The 17127-nt window shown below is 62.2% G+C and overlaps 1 protein-coding gene across 1 annotated transcript; it reads right to left on the minus strand.

The window, feature by feature from the left end:
- Window positions 1–10376: 10376 nt before the first annotated feature.
- Window positions 10377–15411, minus strand: LOC131494031 (receptor-transporting protein 5-like). Its single transcript, XM_058698419.1, has 2 exons — window positions 15185–15411; window positions 10377–11882 (listed from the first exon to the last, which is right to left on the minus strand). Exons 1-2 carry the CDS (start codon window positions 15409–15411, stop codon window positions 10397–10399), a joined length of 1713 nt encoding a protein of 570 aa, XP_058554402.1. The 3' UTR covers window positions 10377–10396.
- Window positions 15412–17127: the final 1716 nt, after the last annotated feature.

Consider the following 17127-nt stretch of genomic DNA (forward strand, 5'->3'; position numbering starts at 1 on the left):
CCAGAGAAAACACTGACGCCTACAGCTAAGTGACACTCAGAGCCATGCAGGTTCCTCGTAGGCACCCCCAGAGTGGAGCACAGACCAGACAGGCGAGCATGAACATCCAGGAAGAAAGGCCCAGAACCCGACACCGAGCAGGGGTGTCTGTCTGGCCAAATGAGCAAGTGGACAGAACCCAGCGAGTGTGCCTTACGACACCAGCCATGTCCCTCCGGCCGTCCCCAGACCGTCTGTCATCACTCGTGACTCAGGAGATTCCACTGATAACACACTGGGGAGCGTGGGTATTAATACCCAAAATAGTTCCTGAACAGAAGTCACTCGCTGATGCTCGCAGAGCCCAGAGCTGCCGAGGGGAACTTTATCTGACGGTAAACTTGGAACGCATTTACTGTCAATGCTAGGAAGCTGGGCTGTCCAGTGAGACCACTGTGGGGTGGAAGAGCCTCTTCACACAGCAGCCCTTGCTGTGAGGCTGTGCGGAACCTTGCAGAACAGCCACACCCTCCTTGCTGTCCGTCACGAGCCCGTCACCCCTCCCACTAACATAGAAGCCAATGGACACCAGGCAGTTGACCGGCCACGTCTTCGGGGTCCCCATCACTAATCACCTGGGCAAAGCTGAGCAGGTTCTGACACAGGAGGCATGGGGGGAGGTGAGCTGACCCCAGCCCCCAGGGCCTTTGAGGGGCTCGGGACAGGTGGGGGTGGGGAGGGAGCAGCCACAGCCCCAAGGGCCCCCCCCCAGGGGCTCAGGACAGGTCTGGTGGGGGGGGAGGTGAGCAGCCCCCAGTGGCTCAGCGTGGGTGGGGTAAGCTTGTGTGTAGAGCGAAGAAGGAGGAGCCACCCACCCTGCAGGCCCCCAGCCGGCCACTCTGCCTCCAGGCGGGCGGGGAACTGGCTGTGGGGACAGATGGTCTGCACCTCGTTTGGGGTGGAGCCTCCCCGCATTCACAGTTATCCCAGCGCCCCGAGCTGAGCTCTGGAGTTCAGTGCTAGCTACTGTACAGAAGTTTCATAGAACAGAAAAGGTTTTAAAACGAAATGCAAGGTTCACACACACCGTCCTCTGCCGCTGGCCCCGTGGCCGGGAGGGCGGGTGCCTCCCGACAGGGAGGGGCCCTGCTCTCAGGGGGGCCCCGAGGCTTGCCTGCCCCCACCAGGTCCCCACCCCACCCCGCATGCACACCTGCCGTCGTAGGAACAGGTGCCACTCGGGGGGTAGCTGAGCAGGCCCTGGGTTTCTCTGCTCAGGCTGGAGGAGGGGAAGGGGTCCTCAAGCTTCACACTCAGGGTGTTCTCTCCCTCCAGGCGTCGCTGTCCCCACACCAGCCACCAAGCCCACCGTCCCTATATTCATTTCCTCTCCTCTCCCAGCGGTGATGAGTCACGTGGGAGGGGACGGAGGTGTTAGCTAACTTTACTGCACATCGTACCCGTGCATCAGATCATCACCGGACACCCTAACTTTACAGGGTGTCACTCGCCAATGACCCGTCCGTCAATGGCGCTAGGGAAAGAGGGAGGCAGGGGGCCAGGGTCAGAGGCTGGAGGTGCCCCAGCCCCCAGGGGCACCCGGGAGGCACCAGCCTTCCTGACACCTTGATTTTATTTTATGCCTTTAATGTTTACTTATGTATTTTGAGAGAGAGAAGGAGAGGGAGACAGACAGAGCAAGCGAGAGTGTAGGGGAGGGGGAGAGAGAGACAGAGACAGAGACAGAGACAGAGACAGAGAGACAGAGAGAGAATCCCAAGCAGGTTCCAGCTGTCAGCACAGAGTCCAACGGGGGGCTCGGCCCCACGACCTGAGCTGAAATCAAGAGTCAGACACTCAACCGCCTGAGCCCCAGGACACAGCTGCAGGGCAGGGGATGGGGGAGGGCAGTCAGGGGGGCCCCTCAACCCGGGGTCTGGACCGGGGTCCACAGCACACACACCTGCTCCAGAGCCGCTCACTTAGACCGGGGGGCCCTGGCCCCTCCCCCTGCCCCCACGCTTCCCCCACAGGCTGAACTCCAAGTGCCACCCCCCAGGGGCCAGGGCGGGGGGGACCGGAGGAGAATGCCTCCCTGACCGGCTTCCAGACCCCACGTCCTTCTCTCTGATCTCTCTGGAAGACGCCCCGCACTGCCTGCCAGATTGGCTCACTGCCGTGGCTCACGGCTCGGGGGTAACAGAATCAGAAGCACATTCAGGAAACCCTTGTGTGCGGAGGGAAGCCTACTGTCCGCTGTCCTCTGCAGTGACCCCCCACAGCCTGGCCTAGAAGGGCTTGCCCCTCCCCAACACAAGCGTGGTGAACCGTGCATTTCTTCCCTACAAACTTCCAAGTGTTCCTTCTCCATTTGAGAGAGAAGACCCAGGCCACGTCTGCTGTGAGCTCAGCCAACCCTCCAGTCACCCCTGTGTAGACACCTCCTCGGCCCCCCCACCCGCCCGCAGCCCCACCCCAGGAGGAGGCCTGGCTCGTGCTCAGACCGGGACAAGACAGTGCGAAGGGACAAGACCAGGAGCCTGAACTTCAGCGGGTGGCCCGGGGTCAAGGGTGAGTCTCACTGTCGCGGCAGGGACCGGACCGCTGGGCAAGTCGTCCCGGAACAGGTGCACCAGAGCCCGTGGACTGTGAACACACCTCCACGTGCAACCAGGTCGGTGGGGCGAGAAGTCAGCTCACCATGTGGCCCAAACAGCGGGCCAACGACCTAAGTCCAGACCCTCTGGAATGTTCAGGGCAGCGGCCGCTGACAGACGCTCCTCTTCCGCATCCACCAGGGAAGGGCCTGACTTCTTCACCTGCTCCGGTGCGGTTCCACATCTCCGAGGGTCTGTTCATGGAGGATGAGCCCGTTCGAACCCACCAGCGTTCCGCACGGCCCACAGCCCTGCCCCGACGCCCTGCCCTGCGCCCGCCCCGCCGGGACGCGTGTCCCCGCCTCCACCGGGTTTCTGCCATCACCCAGGCCTTGCTGCCTGCCGCCGCGGCTCTGAGACCCACACTCAGAATTTTTGCCCAAGAAGGCCGGGCGTCGCTGGAAAAGGCAGCCGGGCTGACCCAGGTCCCCCCAAGCCACAGCCACAGCCTGTGAAGGGAGCACACTGAGGGTGTCTGCGTTCCTGTTCCTGGTGAGCTCTGTCGTGGGGGGTGGTGTGGCACTGGGCTCTCCCTCCCCACGCCCGCTGTTGGCTCTCCCGTCCGGCACTCAGGCGACCTGTGCCCTTGAGCTGCTAGGATGCTCGGAACCTCCCCTCTGGCCGTGGCGAGTGACCGCAAACACCCTCCCACCGCAAACAGGTAGAAAATCAGGCAAACACTGGGCGGTTGCTTGCAGGTGCTGGGTGGCAGGCAGAAGCTGACTGTAGGCCACGGGCCACCTGGGCCAGCCTTCCGCCCAGCGGCCTCCCCCGCCCTAGGGGGCGGGGCCTGGGGAAGCAGGACCCACAGGAAGACGCACCTGACCCCACGGCCCAGGCCCAGAGCCTTGGGCCCCCGCATCCCTGTCCGAGGCAGCCTGTCCTGTGTGCAGGGCAAGCCACCGTGTCCCTGCCCTGTCCAAACGGGGGTCTCCTGGGGGTCACAGTCTGGGGATACCCGAGAAGGCCAGGCCTCAGGAATAAGAAACGTGTCCTGGAGGAAGGGCCACAGACAAAAGGACTCAGAACGGGCCCAAGGGGTGTGGGGCCAGGCCCTTATCCGTGGGGCAACACCCCCTCCCAAGGAGATCACTTCTTCCTCACTGGCCTCGTACCTACCCTGCAGGCCGGCCGTCATGCAACGTCATGGAGTGACCTCTCACACAACACGGGCAGCAACAGAGCAGAATGGAGACCAGGAAAGTGCAGTGCTCCCGCTGGAGCCAGAGAAAGGAACAAGTTAGGGGCAGCCCCCAGATGCCGCCCTCCCCGTCCTGGCCAGGAGGACAGGGTCTTGGGAAAGAGCTCAGTGTCTGAAATGAAAATACGCTGGTGACTCAGGAGCAGGAAAGAGGCAAATGAGCAAGAAAAGAGGGGGAGAGGGGAGGGGAGGGGAGGGGAGGGAAGAGGAGAGGAGAGGGAGAGGGAAGGAGAGAGAGAGAGAGAGAGGAGGGAGGAGGAGAGGAGAGGGAGAGGAGGAGGGAGAGGAGAGGGGAGGGAAGGGAAGGGAGAGGAGAGGAGAGGAAGGAGGAGAGGGGAGGGAGAGGAAGGAGGAGAGGGGAGGGAGAGGAAGGAGGAGAGGGGAGGGAGAGGGGGAGGGGGGAGAGGGGAGGGGAGGTAGGGAGGGAGGAGGAGAAGAGAGGGAGAGGAGGAGGGAGAGGAGAGGGGAGGGAAAGGGCAGGGAGAGGGGACAAGAGAGGGAGAGGGGAGGGGGAGGAAGAGGGGGAGTGGGGAGAGGGGGAAAGGGGAGAGGGGAGGGAGGGAGAGGGGGAGAGGGGAGGGGAGGGAGGGAGGAAGAGAAGAGAGGGAGAGGAGGAGGGAGAGGGGAGAGGGGAGGGAGGGAGGAGGAGAGGAGAGGGGAGAGGGGAGGGGGAGGGAGGAGAGGGGAGGGAGAGGGGAGGGAGAGGGGAGGGAGAGGGGAGGGAGAAGGGAGAGGGGAGGGAGGGAGGAGGAGAGGAGAGGGGAGAGGGGAGGGGGAGGGAGGAGAGGGGAGGGAGAGGGGAGGGAGAGGGGAGGGAGAGGGGAGGGAGAGGGGAGGGAGAGGGGAGGGAGAGGGGAGAGAGGGAAGAAGGGAGGGAACGGCCTGAAGAGGCCGCCGGCGCCCGGGGGCAGTGCCCGGGCAGTGGCTGAGCACCCATCCACGGCGGCCCCCTCACCATTCTCAGCTCCTGTCTGCGGTGACAGGTCTGTGTCCACAACTCCCAGCCAGCCGCAGCCTCCCAAGGAGCCTGACCTGTGGCGCACACTCTTGAGGCAGAAAGTAGGCGATTACGGTTCGAGTGTGTGCGGAAGGGAGCACGGTGGCCAGAAGAGTGTAGGTTCCGTGCTCCCGCTGGGATCTCACACCCGCTGAGGGGCCGACAGCCTGTGGCACGCCACGGGCCCAGTCGTGATCCCCAGAAGGACTACTAAAACCAGAGCACGAAGAGGCATGACTAAGAGGCCAGGAGAGGAAGTAAATTAAGGTGAAATACTAGGGGCGCCTGGGTGGCTCTGTCAGTGGAGCGTCTGACTCTTGCTTTCAGCTCAGGTCATGATCCCCGGGTCACGAGATCGAGGCCTGAGCCAGGCTCTGCGCTGACGGCTCGAGCCTGGAGCCGGCTTCTGATTCTGTCTCCCTCTCTCTGCCCCTCCCCCGCTCACTGGCACACATTCTGTCTCGCTCTCTCTCTCCCTCTCTCTCGAAATGAATAAATAAATAAACATTTTAGAAAATGAAGTACCAAAAAAATTCTGAAAAAAGGTAGGAGTGGAGGAACCGAGGAAGAAAAAGCAGAACAGATACAAAACAAATGCCAAGATAAGATGGTTAAAAAACAAACAAGAAAGGGGGATTTCGAGCCAACTGTATGGAAAAGTGCACACAACACAAAGACAGAAACAAAGACAGAGGTCATCAGACGAGACGCACGCCAGGACCCAACTCCACTTCAAGCATGGGGACCCAGGCCGCATGTCTCTGGGACACAGGGACCCAGGCCGCATGTCTCCGGGACAGGGGTGCGCCCGGCCGGCCAGCGTCAGAGAGCTGCGGTGCCCACGTCGGACCACGAGGCATCCCAGGGGAAACGAGGGGTGCCGTGTGGTGACAAAGGAATCAGCCGCCAGGGACATAAAAATCCTAAATCCCTGGCGAACCTGATACCCCAGTTTCAAAATGTAACAGGAAACCGGGCAGAACTGAAGGGCGGGGCTCGGACGCTTCAGCAACAGGTAAGGACTTAGAAGCACGGACACGATGCGCGTTTACAGAACCTTGCACCCAACAATTGCCGAAAACACATCATTGTCGAGTGTGTGAGGCACACTTACCACGGATGTCTGCCACCATGAGTCATGAAGGAGATGCAAACCGAGGCCACACGGAGATGCCACTACCCCTGCGTCGGGTCACAGAGGCGGTGACGGGCCCGGCACCCGCCGGAGGCTCCGAAATGGGGTCAGGAAGAGGGTCCGGGTCGTGGCAGCTGCGGCTAGGTGCGCAGTGTCCGCTGAGGGTGGCCCTTCTTTCTTAAAGAGCTCCGTTCTAACGCCGCTCGCCGAAGGAAAACCAGAGAGCTTCTCTTGGTTACGCTAAGGCTGTGCTTGGCGGGACCAGGCCCCTGTCAAAACCTAGCTGAAAATTAGTGGAAACGGCAAGCTTCCCGTGGGCAGCAGGGGGTAACGCCCAGGCGGCGGAGGAGAGAGGCCTGGGGATCCAGGAAGCTCAGAGTCAACATTGGAGGAAAGGACTCGCAGCCATTTTGCTCTGAGGCCCACGGTCAGAGCCCAGAGGTGGCCAGGAGCCCAGGGCGGCCGTCGCTGGAAAAGTCAAAAATCCCGGGCAGGCAGAGAAGTAACAGCTGCAGCAGAGGGGAGGGGGAGAGGGATCACGGGGCCGCCAGGGAGGGATCAGCTGTTTGTCACACACATCGTGTCACGTATGGAATTATTTTGACTTTTACACACCACAGAAAGTCCCACTTTGCCGTGATCTAAGGAAAATAACACTGCAGCCCCGGTGCCACCAGGAAGCAGGGAGAAGAAGCAGCTCCTGAGCCCTGCGTTTCTGGGAGTTAGAATGTTTCCTATCACTTTCCTAATAAAAACGGAGGGGGAGGTTCAGGTCACAAGTGGGTAAGTGTGCGTTCTTGTGGGTGCCTGGGGACAAGCTCTTCCTGGAGGCAGACCCACCCCTTCCCTGGTGCTTGAAGGAGGACCTAAGATCTGCCCTGGCTCTGACCCCACACTCGCCCAGCCCCTTTGTGATTACAATGGTAGAACCTTCCAGAATTTTCTGGAAAACAATGCCAGACTACATTTGCTGATGAGAAGGGCTGGACTCTAGGATAGATGTGTTTTCTGATCAAAATCAACAAATTGTCCTGACTTTTCAACTCAGAGGAAAGATGATAGAAAAGCATTTCAGATGGGACAGTTCAAAGTCAGGATTCCAGCTGATAGAGTTTGCAGAGTGGGATCACAGCCACCTGCCAGGGCCTCGGGCAAGGGCACCTGGTACCTGCAGGAGGCCAGCCGTGGCAGGGATGTGCTGGTACTGACGGTGCACTGTGGCTGCCCTCAGGGAGAGGGCCTGGGAAAGTGCCCATCCACCGCCTGCGTCCCAGCGCAGGGCATGAACTAATCAGGGTCCGTCTGGTGCAGCCCTGTCACCCCCTGCCCTGCAGGAGGTCTCCTTGAAGCCCCCCTCCGCACACACAGGGCCCTTCCTTCTTCCCCCAGCTTGAGAAGCTCACATCGCTGTGCTCAGTCCCTGGCACGCAGGAAGTGTGACTCATTCCTTCACTAGAACATTTACCAAAAATCAGGAAATTGTTCACACTTTGAGACCCCCCCCCCCTCCCCCGGCTCTGGCTGAACTAACAGTACTTGCATTTAAAATGTGTCTGCCTTTGGTTCTCTTCGAGATGTTTTAGACATTCGGTGTCTCTATTATTGACTGAGTTCCCAAAAATAGTTATTGCTACATCATACTGAATTAGGCCCAAACTGGTCATTCAGGCTGTACAAGAGACAGGTGTGGAATCAGGTGCAGACTCAAGTACAGGGTCAGGAACAGGCTCAGGTATGGGCCCAGGTGTGAGTCAGGCATGAACTCAGGTGCAGACTCAGTGTGTGCTCAGGTGTGGGCTCAGGTGTGGGTCAGGTGTGAGCTCAGGTGCAGACTCAGTGTGGGCTCAAGTGTGGGCTCAGGTGTGGGCCCAGGTGCGGGTCAGGTGTGGGCTCAGGTGCAGACTCAGGTGTAGGCTGTCCTAGATTTGAGTCCCAGGCACGCCTTGGCATTTTAGCTGGTGTCTGTGAGCCTGCAGTCTCCCGTGATTACGAAGGTAAACAGGCGCTCAAAAGAGCTGGTGTGCCCGGATGCGGATGCCCGGATGGGGATCTGTCACAGAGCGAGTGCATTTGCTCTCCGCATTTGCTATCGGTCTTATTAATGAAACTTAATTCTTAATGAGTTAATTATTAATGATTTAATGAAATTTAGCTATTCATAAAGACTAATGTTAATGATGTCGATGACGGATGGAGTTTGCTGGGTTTTAACAAACCGTCTGATTAAACAGAAATATTTAAACAGCTGCCATCAGTCGCGCCATCGCTGGGCTGCGTGTCCCGCCAGCGGCCACACAGGGGCGCCTCAGGACAGCGCGGGCGGCCAGGCGCTGGAGGCGGGGCCGGAGAAGGGGCGGGGCTGGGGCGAGGGGAGGGGAGGGGAGGGGCTGGAAGAGGGGCAGGCGTCTGGAGAAGAGGGAGGGATTGCGGGGGGTAGGGCTGGGGGCAAGGGGCCAGGGCCGGTTTAGGGTGTCAGGGGCTGGAGAAGGGGCCGGGAGCTGGAGGAGGGAGCGGGAATGGAAAGGGCCCAACGCGGCCAACCGGCAAAGGGACCAGGTGGACCCTTACCTCCTGACTCTCACCAGGGCTCCCCCAGTGGGGTGGGGCCGGACTGGCTTCCGTCTCTCAATCAATCAGAAGAGACCCCGGTTTCAGATATTAAGCTCCTCCCCAGGGCAGCCCTGGTGAACAGGGTCCCTGAGCTGAGGGAGATGCTCCCCAGGGGGTCCTCTGGGAAGGACAGGCCCCTCTGGCCAGCCCCTGGCAGGGTTCCCGACCCCCACCCTCGTGGGGCAGGAGGGTCTCCAGCGTCCATCCCAAAGGGACGCTGGTCCTGCCCTGGGACCCCCGCGACTGTGGGCAGAGTGTCCCTCCCTGGAGAGAGTCCAGCGGCAGATCCCACGGTGGGCACTGCCACCCCCCAGTCATTTCCAGGGAAGCCAGTGAGCTGGGCGAGGACCCATGTGTGAGGACAGGACAGGGAACCTACCCATGTCGGACCTCCCTAACGGACTCCCGGGTAGGTGTCCACACCCAGTGTAGATGGGTCGCTGGAGGCGGGGAGGGGGAGGGGGGAGGGGGGCGGGGGGGGCAGCTGCCCCAGGACAGAGGGCTCTCACCTGGTGTGGGTCCTGCCCTCCTAGTGAGGCTCTCACCCAGTGTAGACGGGACTTGGAGGGTCTGTGTTTAGGTCTGCCCCGGGTCCCAGTGGCATCAGGTGAGGGCTCCTGTTCAGGCTGTCTGAGGTCTGCAGACCCTGTGTCCCACACAGGCTTGGCCTTCAGGGCAGGGCGGAACCTTCTGGGTTTGCTGGTATTTGAAGCCTCACCTGCACCTCTTCTCTTCCAGCCAACAACGTAGTCGGTGCAGGAGCACCCCCGTCCCCGTGCCTCCCCCAACATGCACCTGTAGGATCCAGGTCAGGCCAGAGGGCAACTGGGCAGAGCCCTGGACGAAGGTTTCCATACACTCAGCTCCCCCCACCCCCCACAAGGCAAGGCTTCCCCAGACCCTCTCATCTGACCCCCCGCTTCCCAAATCTCAGACCTCGGGGTCCCTGCAGACAACTCCCCACCTCCCTGGGGCCCCGCCTGGAGAAGGAGGGCATGGGGGCCTGATATGGTCATGCCCAATGTCATGCCTCCACCTGGCTGGGAACCGCACAGCCCAATACCCCTGCCCCTTAGAAGTGGGCCCTGTGGCCTCTGAAGATGGAAATCCAGAGTGTGGCTGACGAGAGGGTTCTGATTTCTGGCGTGGATGGCCCTTCTCCCACCACAACAGTGCTGTCACGCACGGGGCCCTGGGGCAGGTCGGGGGGCAGGGAGTTCACCACGGCTCAAGGGGGCTTTTACCTTTTCCCAGAGTGGCGGGGGTGTGGCAAGTGATCTGCTCCAGGAGGGCCCCAGGGGTCCACACAGGAACGCAGCTCGTGCATGGCCCGCATCCCCGTGCTCAAAGGACAGAGCACCCCGGCCCAGCACACCCGGCCGGGAGTCCAGAAGCCATCAGGGGAACAAGTGCTGGGCACGACCGGGTCCCTGCAGGGAGGTGCCCGCCACACCCGCCCACCTCCAAACCTTCCGGGTGCTGGCTTCCACTCAGCCCAAGAGCACCGTGGGTTTTTTTCCATTTAACTTTTATTTTACTGGATTGTAACACTCACACAGACAAGTGCCTGGAGCACACGTGGGCAGCTTGGCGGACAATCACGGCGTGGACATCCACGAAGCCACGACTCACATCAAGAGACAGAACACACACGGAAGTGGGAAGGGGAGGGGAGGGTAAGGACCAGCTGTCGGAGGACTCAGCTCAGGGAGGGCAGGGAGGGGGGCAGGGGGCCCGGGGGTGCGGACAGGGGCGGGGGTCCCGTTGCTCTGCGGCCTGGGCGGCCCTGCTGGAGGGGCACAGCGGGGACCCGGCCGTCAGGGGCTGAACTTGTACAGGTACATAATCCACAGGATGCAGACGGTCATGGACACCCAGATCCACACTTCTTCGTAGGGGTCGAAGCAGGGCCCGCAGCAGCCGTCCTCGGGGCACAAGTCCTCCTCCCAGCCGGGCTCGGGGCAGGACCTGCCCAGCCTGGCCCGCGGCCGCCTCCTCTTCTGGGACTGGCCGCGGGGGGCCAGGCCACCCCTCGGGGAGCTGCCGGCGGTAGAGCTAGGGCCCACACACTTTATGATGTTGAAGACCGAGAAGGGGATGGTGACGGAGCCCTCGCTGATGGTGACGGGTCTGCGGGCGTGGGGCCCCCGCGGGGGCTCCCGGCCAGCGACGGCGGGGCCCTGGCCGCCGCCCCCCTCCTCTTTGCCTCGGGTGACGTCGGCAGAAGCGCCCCTGCCTGTGCCTTCGTCAGTAAAGACGAAGGGGAAGGTGACGGAGCCGTTGACGATGGGGAAGGAGTCCTCCTCTATGACGATGTTGGCCAAAGACGAGGGGAAGGTGACGGAGCCCTCTCCGTCATCCGTGAGGCCGACGATGTAGGACACTGGCAACCGGCTGCTCCCCGCCGGGCCCCGGTCGCCCGGGTCGGTGTCGGTGGGGCTGGGGATGGAGCCCCGGCCCTTGAAGATGAAGCCTTTGAGCTGGAAGGGCCTGATGCTGTTGATGAGGAGGCCTCGGCCGTGGAAGATGGGGCTCTTGAAGTTCACCGGGAGCGCTTTGCCCTTGGGCGGGGCCGTGGGGTTGGCAGGCAAGTAGATGGAGCCCCTACCAACGACGAGCGGCCCGCGGGGGTCAGCCGCCGGGAGGGGGCCCCCCCTGGGGCCGACACCGCCCCTGGCATCGGCGCCGGGCCCCCTGTCCCTGCCCGCATCCACAAGGGAGAAAGGAACGGTGACTATGTCGTCGTCGCGCTCGAAGAAGTTGCTGCTCTCGGACACGGGGTTCCTGATGAAGTCGGACACGGACAGGGGGATGCTGATAGAGTTGGGGGTGTAGCCCCGGGAGCGGTCGACCACGGGCCCGCTGCCAAGGCTGAGCAGCTGCTTGCCGGCAGCGGCTGAGGCCACGCCGTCACCCCCGTACAAGGTGTACCTGCCCTTAATGGAGCCGGGGCTCTGGACCTCGGGCCCCCAGGCCGGGTCTGGGGGCTTCTGGAAGAAGCAGACCCCCAGGTCGCAGGCCTCGCAGCGCTCGCCGAAGCAGATCTCGGGGCACTGGTCCGCGCTGAGACCCTCCCCGTAGCACTTCTGCAGGATGAACAGAACCAGCTTGTTGAGGAAGAGCCGCACGTTCAGGAGACTCACCTGGCAGGCCCCCTGGGAGCCCGGCGGGCACAGCCGGCAGCGCTGGCCCCAGAGGCGCATCTTCACCAGCCCCAGGCAGCTGGCCGGGTGGAACCACACGTGGAAGAGGATGTGCACGTGCGCCGAGGACCAGCCCCACTGGCAGCGGCCACACTGCAGCCTGAGGAGGACAGAGGGGCCGTGAGCGGCGGGGCAGGGCCGAGCGCCCGCGCCCCCTCTGGGAAGGGACAGCGGGCGGGTACACACCCCTGACCTGCAGCCCGGTCTGAAAAGCCAAAGGGCAAATTCTTTTCCACCAGTCTGGCGGGAAAACCCGCTCAGGGACGAAGCCTGGCCCGACACCCGTGAGGGGTCACTGCACTGCCTGCTGTGTCCTGCTGCTTTTGTTTTGGGACTCAAGACCCAGGCTTAACAGCCCTGAGGAAATGTCACCAGGGGGTGAGCACCCCTGCGGGTACCTGGTGGGGGGTGAGCACCCCTGGGGGTACCTGGTGGGGGGAGCATCGCTGTGGGTACCTGGTGGGGGTGAGCACCCCTGGGGGTACCTGGTGGGGGGTGAGCACCCCTGTGAGTACCTGGTGGGGGGTGAGCACCCCTGTGGACACCTGGTGGGAGGGAGCATCCCTGTAGATACCTGGTGGGGCGGGGGGGGAGCATCCCTGTGGGTATCTGGTGGGGGTGAGCACCCCTGTGGGTACCTGGTGGGGGGTGAGCACCCCTGTGCGTACCTGGTGGGGGGTGAGCACCCCTGTGGACACCTGGTGGGAGGGAGCATCCCTGTAGATACCTGGTGGGGCGGGGGGGGAGCATCCCTGTGGGTATCTGGTGGGGGTGAGCACCCCTGTGGGTACCTGGTGGGGGGTGAGCACCCCTGTGCGTACCTGGTGGGGGGTGAGCACCCCTGTGGACACCTGGTGGGAGGGAGCATCCCTGTAGATACCTGGTGGGGCGGGGGGGAGCACCTATGTGGGTACCTGGTGGGGGGTGAGCACCCCTGTGGGTACCTAGTGGGGGGTGAGCACCCCTGTGGACACCTGGTGGGAGGGAGCATCCCTGTAGATACCTGGTGGGGCGGGGGGGAGCACCTCTGTGGGTACCTGGTGGGGGGTGAGCACCCCTGTGGGTACCTGGTGGGGGGTGAGCACCCCTGTGGACACCTGGTGGGAGGGAACATCCCTGTAGATACCTGGTGGGGCGGGGGGGGGAGCACCTCTGTGGGTACCTGGTGGGGGGTGGGGGGAGCATCCCTGTGGGTACCTGGTGGGGGTGAGCACCCCTGCGGGTACCTGGTGGGGGGTGAGCACCCCTGTGGACACCTGGTGGGAGGGAACATCCCTGTGGACACCTGGTGGGGCGGGGGGGGGAGCACCTCTGTGGGTACCTGGTGGGGGGTGGGGGGAGCATCCCTGTGGGTACCTGGTGGGGGTGAGCACCCCTGCGGGTACCTGGTGGGGGGTGAGCACCCCTGTGGACACCTGGTGGGAGGGAACATCCCTGTGGACACCTGGTGGGGCGGGGGGGGGAGCACCTCTGTGGGTACCTGGTGGGGGGTGGGGGGAGCATCCCTATGGGTACCTGGTGGGAGAGCACCCCTGTGGGTACCTGGTGGGGGGTGAGCACCCCTGCGGGTACCTGGTGGGGGGTGAGCACCCCTGTGGACACCTGGTGGGAGGGAACATCCCTGTGGACACCTGGTGGGGCGGGGGGGGAGCACCTCGGTGGGTTCCTGGTGGGGCGGGGGGGAGCACCTCTGTGGGTACCTGGTGGGGGGTGAGCACCCCTGTGGGTACCTGGTGGGGGGTGAGCACCCCTGTGGACACCTGGTGGGAGGGAGCATCCCTGTAGATACCTGGTGGGGCGGGGGGGGGGAGCACCTCTGTGGGTACCTGGTGGGGGGTGAGCACCCCTGTGGGTACCTGGTGGGGGGTGAGCACCTCTGTGGACACCTGGTGGGAGGGAGCATCCCTGTGGGTACCTGGTGGGTGGAGCATCCTTATGGACACCTGGTGGGGGGAGCACCCTGTGGGTACCTGTGGGGGGAGTGGGGGGAGCATCTGCTATGGCTCAGCTGTGCACAGAAACATGGGGAAGCCCTGGAGGGAAGAGCCCCACCCGAGAGGAGAGGAGGTGACAGGGAAATAAAGTCGGGGCAGGGAGGGATGTCGGGAGAGCCGGGAGGGGCTGGGGGCTCCCAGCAGGACAGTGAGAGAGCCTCTTCGACGGGTCCGATCTGGCTCTAAACACGTGAGCAAGAGAGCCGTGCACCGGCTGTCTGGGGCTGAGGAAGGTGCTGGTCTGGGGTCTCTGTGGCTGCACGCCCCGGGGCCAGGCAGGGGCCCCCTCTCCCAGACCCTCAGGTCCTGGACGAGTGACCACACGCGGGCATTCCCCAGACAGTGCGGTCACTGGTGAGGACGGGCTCCGTGAGCATCGGCCGGCCAGCAGCACACAGCCACAGGTGGCCAGGGAGCACCCATACAGCCAGTGCCCTGGGAGCCGCACTTCCAACTTCATTTCAGTGGAATCAACACGCACGCCAAGGGCCACGTGTGGCCAGTGGCTGCTATGGTGCAGAATGTAGGGCTGTGCTGTGTGACCCCGCCACTTGCTGGTGTGCCTGCACGAAAGCTGAAAACCAGCTAAACGGTGTTTATGACCCTCAACCACACGTTTCAGGCAGCTTTTTCGCTTGTCTGTGGGACAGTGCCGTGTTTCTCCCAACACCTGGGAGAGCCGACAGGCACCGGACACCTGCTCCCGGGGCTTTCAGACGCCGTGTCAGAGTGTGGCTTCCCACAGAGTCCCCCTGGGGACCTGTGAGGCCCCCTCCCCCCCCGAACCCCATCCCTGCAGGCCTGGCCCATCCCCACTGCTGCCATCATGATGACAAGAAGTGGGGTTCATGCAGTGACCGTCACAACACTAGGGTTCCCAACCTGGCCCTGGCCAGACACAGCCCCACCTCGGCCTGTGGCCCCTTCAGTCACAGTCATGACTCAGCTTCCCTGTCTCAGGCCCCTCTGCAGGGCAGGGTGTGACCACCATCACCCGCCCATCCCCCATTAGGCCATCAGTGCTGCCATGGAAACCGGGAGATGCTGCAGTGGCCAAGTAAGCCTCCCACGCGTGGGTGGCCGCATCACCCCACCAGCATCTGCCCCCCACCCCGAGTCCGCAGGGCCCCGACGGGGGTGGCCAGCACTGCCCAGCTTGCCAGCACTGGGAAGGACAGGACAGGCTGTCCCCCAGCACCCCCACTTCCCAGAAGGGAGGACGCGCTCCGGGCCCACCTACCTGTTGGAGCCAAGAGCGGGCTGGATGCGTGCCCCTCTTCCCTGCCCCCAGGGTGCCCGCCGCAGCCGGCCCGGGCTGGACCCACCAGGGCCGACCAAGGGCGGTGCTTCAACAGCTCCTGCCCCTCGCCCCCCAGCACCCCACAGGAAGCCCCCACCCTCAGCGCACCTGGAAAGCCCCCTTAGCCGGTACTGAAAACCGCCACTCTCCATGTGCCCAGAGGCCAGGTTCTCCTCAGGCAGCAGCTCCCAGGTGTCCTGGGGTTTCCTCTTGGCCATCAGCTGGGCCAAGGTGCTGGCCCACACGTCCACCCCGTCCATGCTGGCGCCGGGCTCCGCAGTGCAGTCTGCTGGCTGCACCAGCTCGGGCTCCAAGGAAGCCCTGGGATCCCACATCCTGCACCCTCACCAGCCAATCGCTGCCCTGACAGCCTTCCAGTCTCCATGGCAACCGGGTTTGTCTCTGAGGAATGAGAAACAGGCCTTTTTCCTTATCCCCTTGAACATTTTTTATTACGCAAGTGATACGTTTTCATTCCAGAAAAAACGAGAAACGGACAGATTAATAAAAAGGGAAAACTGCAATACGATCAAATCGTACATGATCATCCTTGTGGTGCTGACATCCATACGTTTTTCACACACGTGCCTGTGTAAATTTTCGTATCTATTTTTCATGAACAGGAACTCATACTAAACATGTTATCGTACAGCGTGGCCTCTTTACTCCACTACATACCGCGGCCAGCGGTCCGTACTCGTCCGTCTGTAAATATCTGACATCTTTCCAGTCCGCAGCCGAGCCCAAGTCTGCGTGCCCCGCCCCCGCCCGTGCTCATTCTTTGCCATCAGAAACAAGGCTGTGAGGAACTTTACGGAACGTGTATCATTGTAAATTTTCCCATGGTTTTTTTTCAAACTTTTTATTGGCTAGAAATGTAAAGCGTGTACCTAAAAAAATGGCTAAAACATAATGCTTCACAAGTTGTTATAAAGATCTCGCGCGGCACCCCCAAAACTCTCTGCGTGCCCCTCCCCTGCAGAGGCTTTACGGGGTGGGGGGACCCCTTGGAGCTCCGCCACCTGAGATGTTTCTTTTTGCTGCTCTGAGCTTTCTGCAAAAGGAACCCTGCAGGACACATACTGTGCGTGTGCGTCTGGGCCTCTGCCCCAACCTGGGCAAGCCGCTGTTCACGCGCACGTCCCCCAGATGAAGGTCGGACATCCGCCTTCAGCTTTCAGGACCACTGCCTCCGCCCCCGGGGCCAGCGTGCTCCGTGGGCCTTCCCGGCGGCCTGGGCCTCCTCCGCTCTGACCGCCAGCCTGTCCCCAGGTCCCTGCTCTCCCCCGTGGGAGCGTTGTTTCCAATCTCCCTTCCCACCCCTCCAGGAGTTCGGATGTTGCGCTCTGGTCCTGTTGCTTTGTGGAAGGCCCTGGAGCTCCAGGGTGTGAAGCCAGCCAACGCCTTCAGAGGGCAGAGCCCCATCCCCTGTGCGGCCCCGGACTCTGTGTCTCGCTGACCTGCACTCAGAGCAATCCTTTCCCCTTCTCGACGGCTGACGAATTCTCTGCTCGCCCAGTCTGCAGCTAACCCTGGCACGTGACTTGATGTTCCCATCATGTTTTGCATTTCTGAAACTTCTTCTTCGATCTCTCAGCGATGTGATAGCCGTCTGTCTTGCAGCAAAGGGGAATCGTGGGACAGGAGAGGAAGCTATTGGGACACACTTCCAGGAAGGCTCCATAATACAGGACCAGCTGGCTGGGGAAGGCCTATTCCCCATCCCACTGTCCTCGGCATCTGTTTATCGATGCAGAGATGATGACTGGCACTCCTGCAGCCCTCTTAGACCATGAGGTGACCATGGTCACCATCTGGTCCTTGATGACAGTTGGAGTCACCACATCACTTCAGGGCTGCCCACCTCTGGAATTATTGTCCAAGAGAGAAGTTCACGCCCAGATGCCGCTGGTAGCTTGGGGCACTGTTTTCTGGGGTTTCTTGGTTATCACACAGGTAATCTCAGCAATTCTACCTGATATGCTGGGGCGGCACCTATGGCCATCGTGTGTAGGTGGGCACATGAGGTCCTGGACACACCCCGTGCAGGG

Source organism: Neofelis nebulosa, chromosome 2 (assembly GCF_028018385.1).
Source record: "Neofelis nebulosa isolate mNeoNeb1 chromosome 2, mNeoNeb1.pri, whole genome shotgun sequence".
NCBI classification, from domain to species: domain Eukaryota; kingdom Metazoa; phylum Chordata; class Mammalia; order Carnivora; family Felidae; genus Neofelis; species Neofelis nebulosa.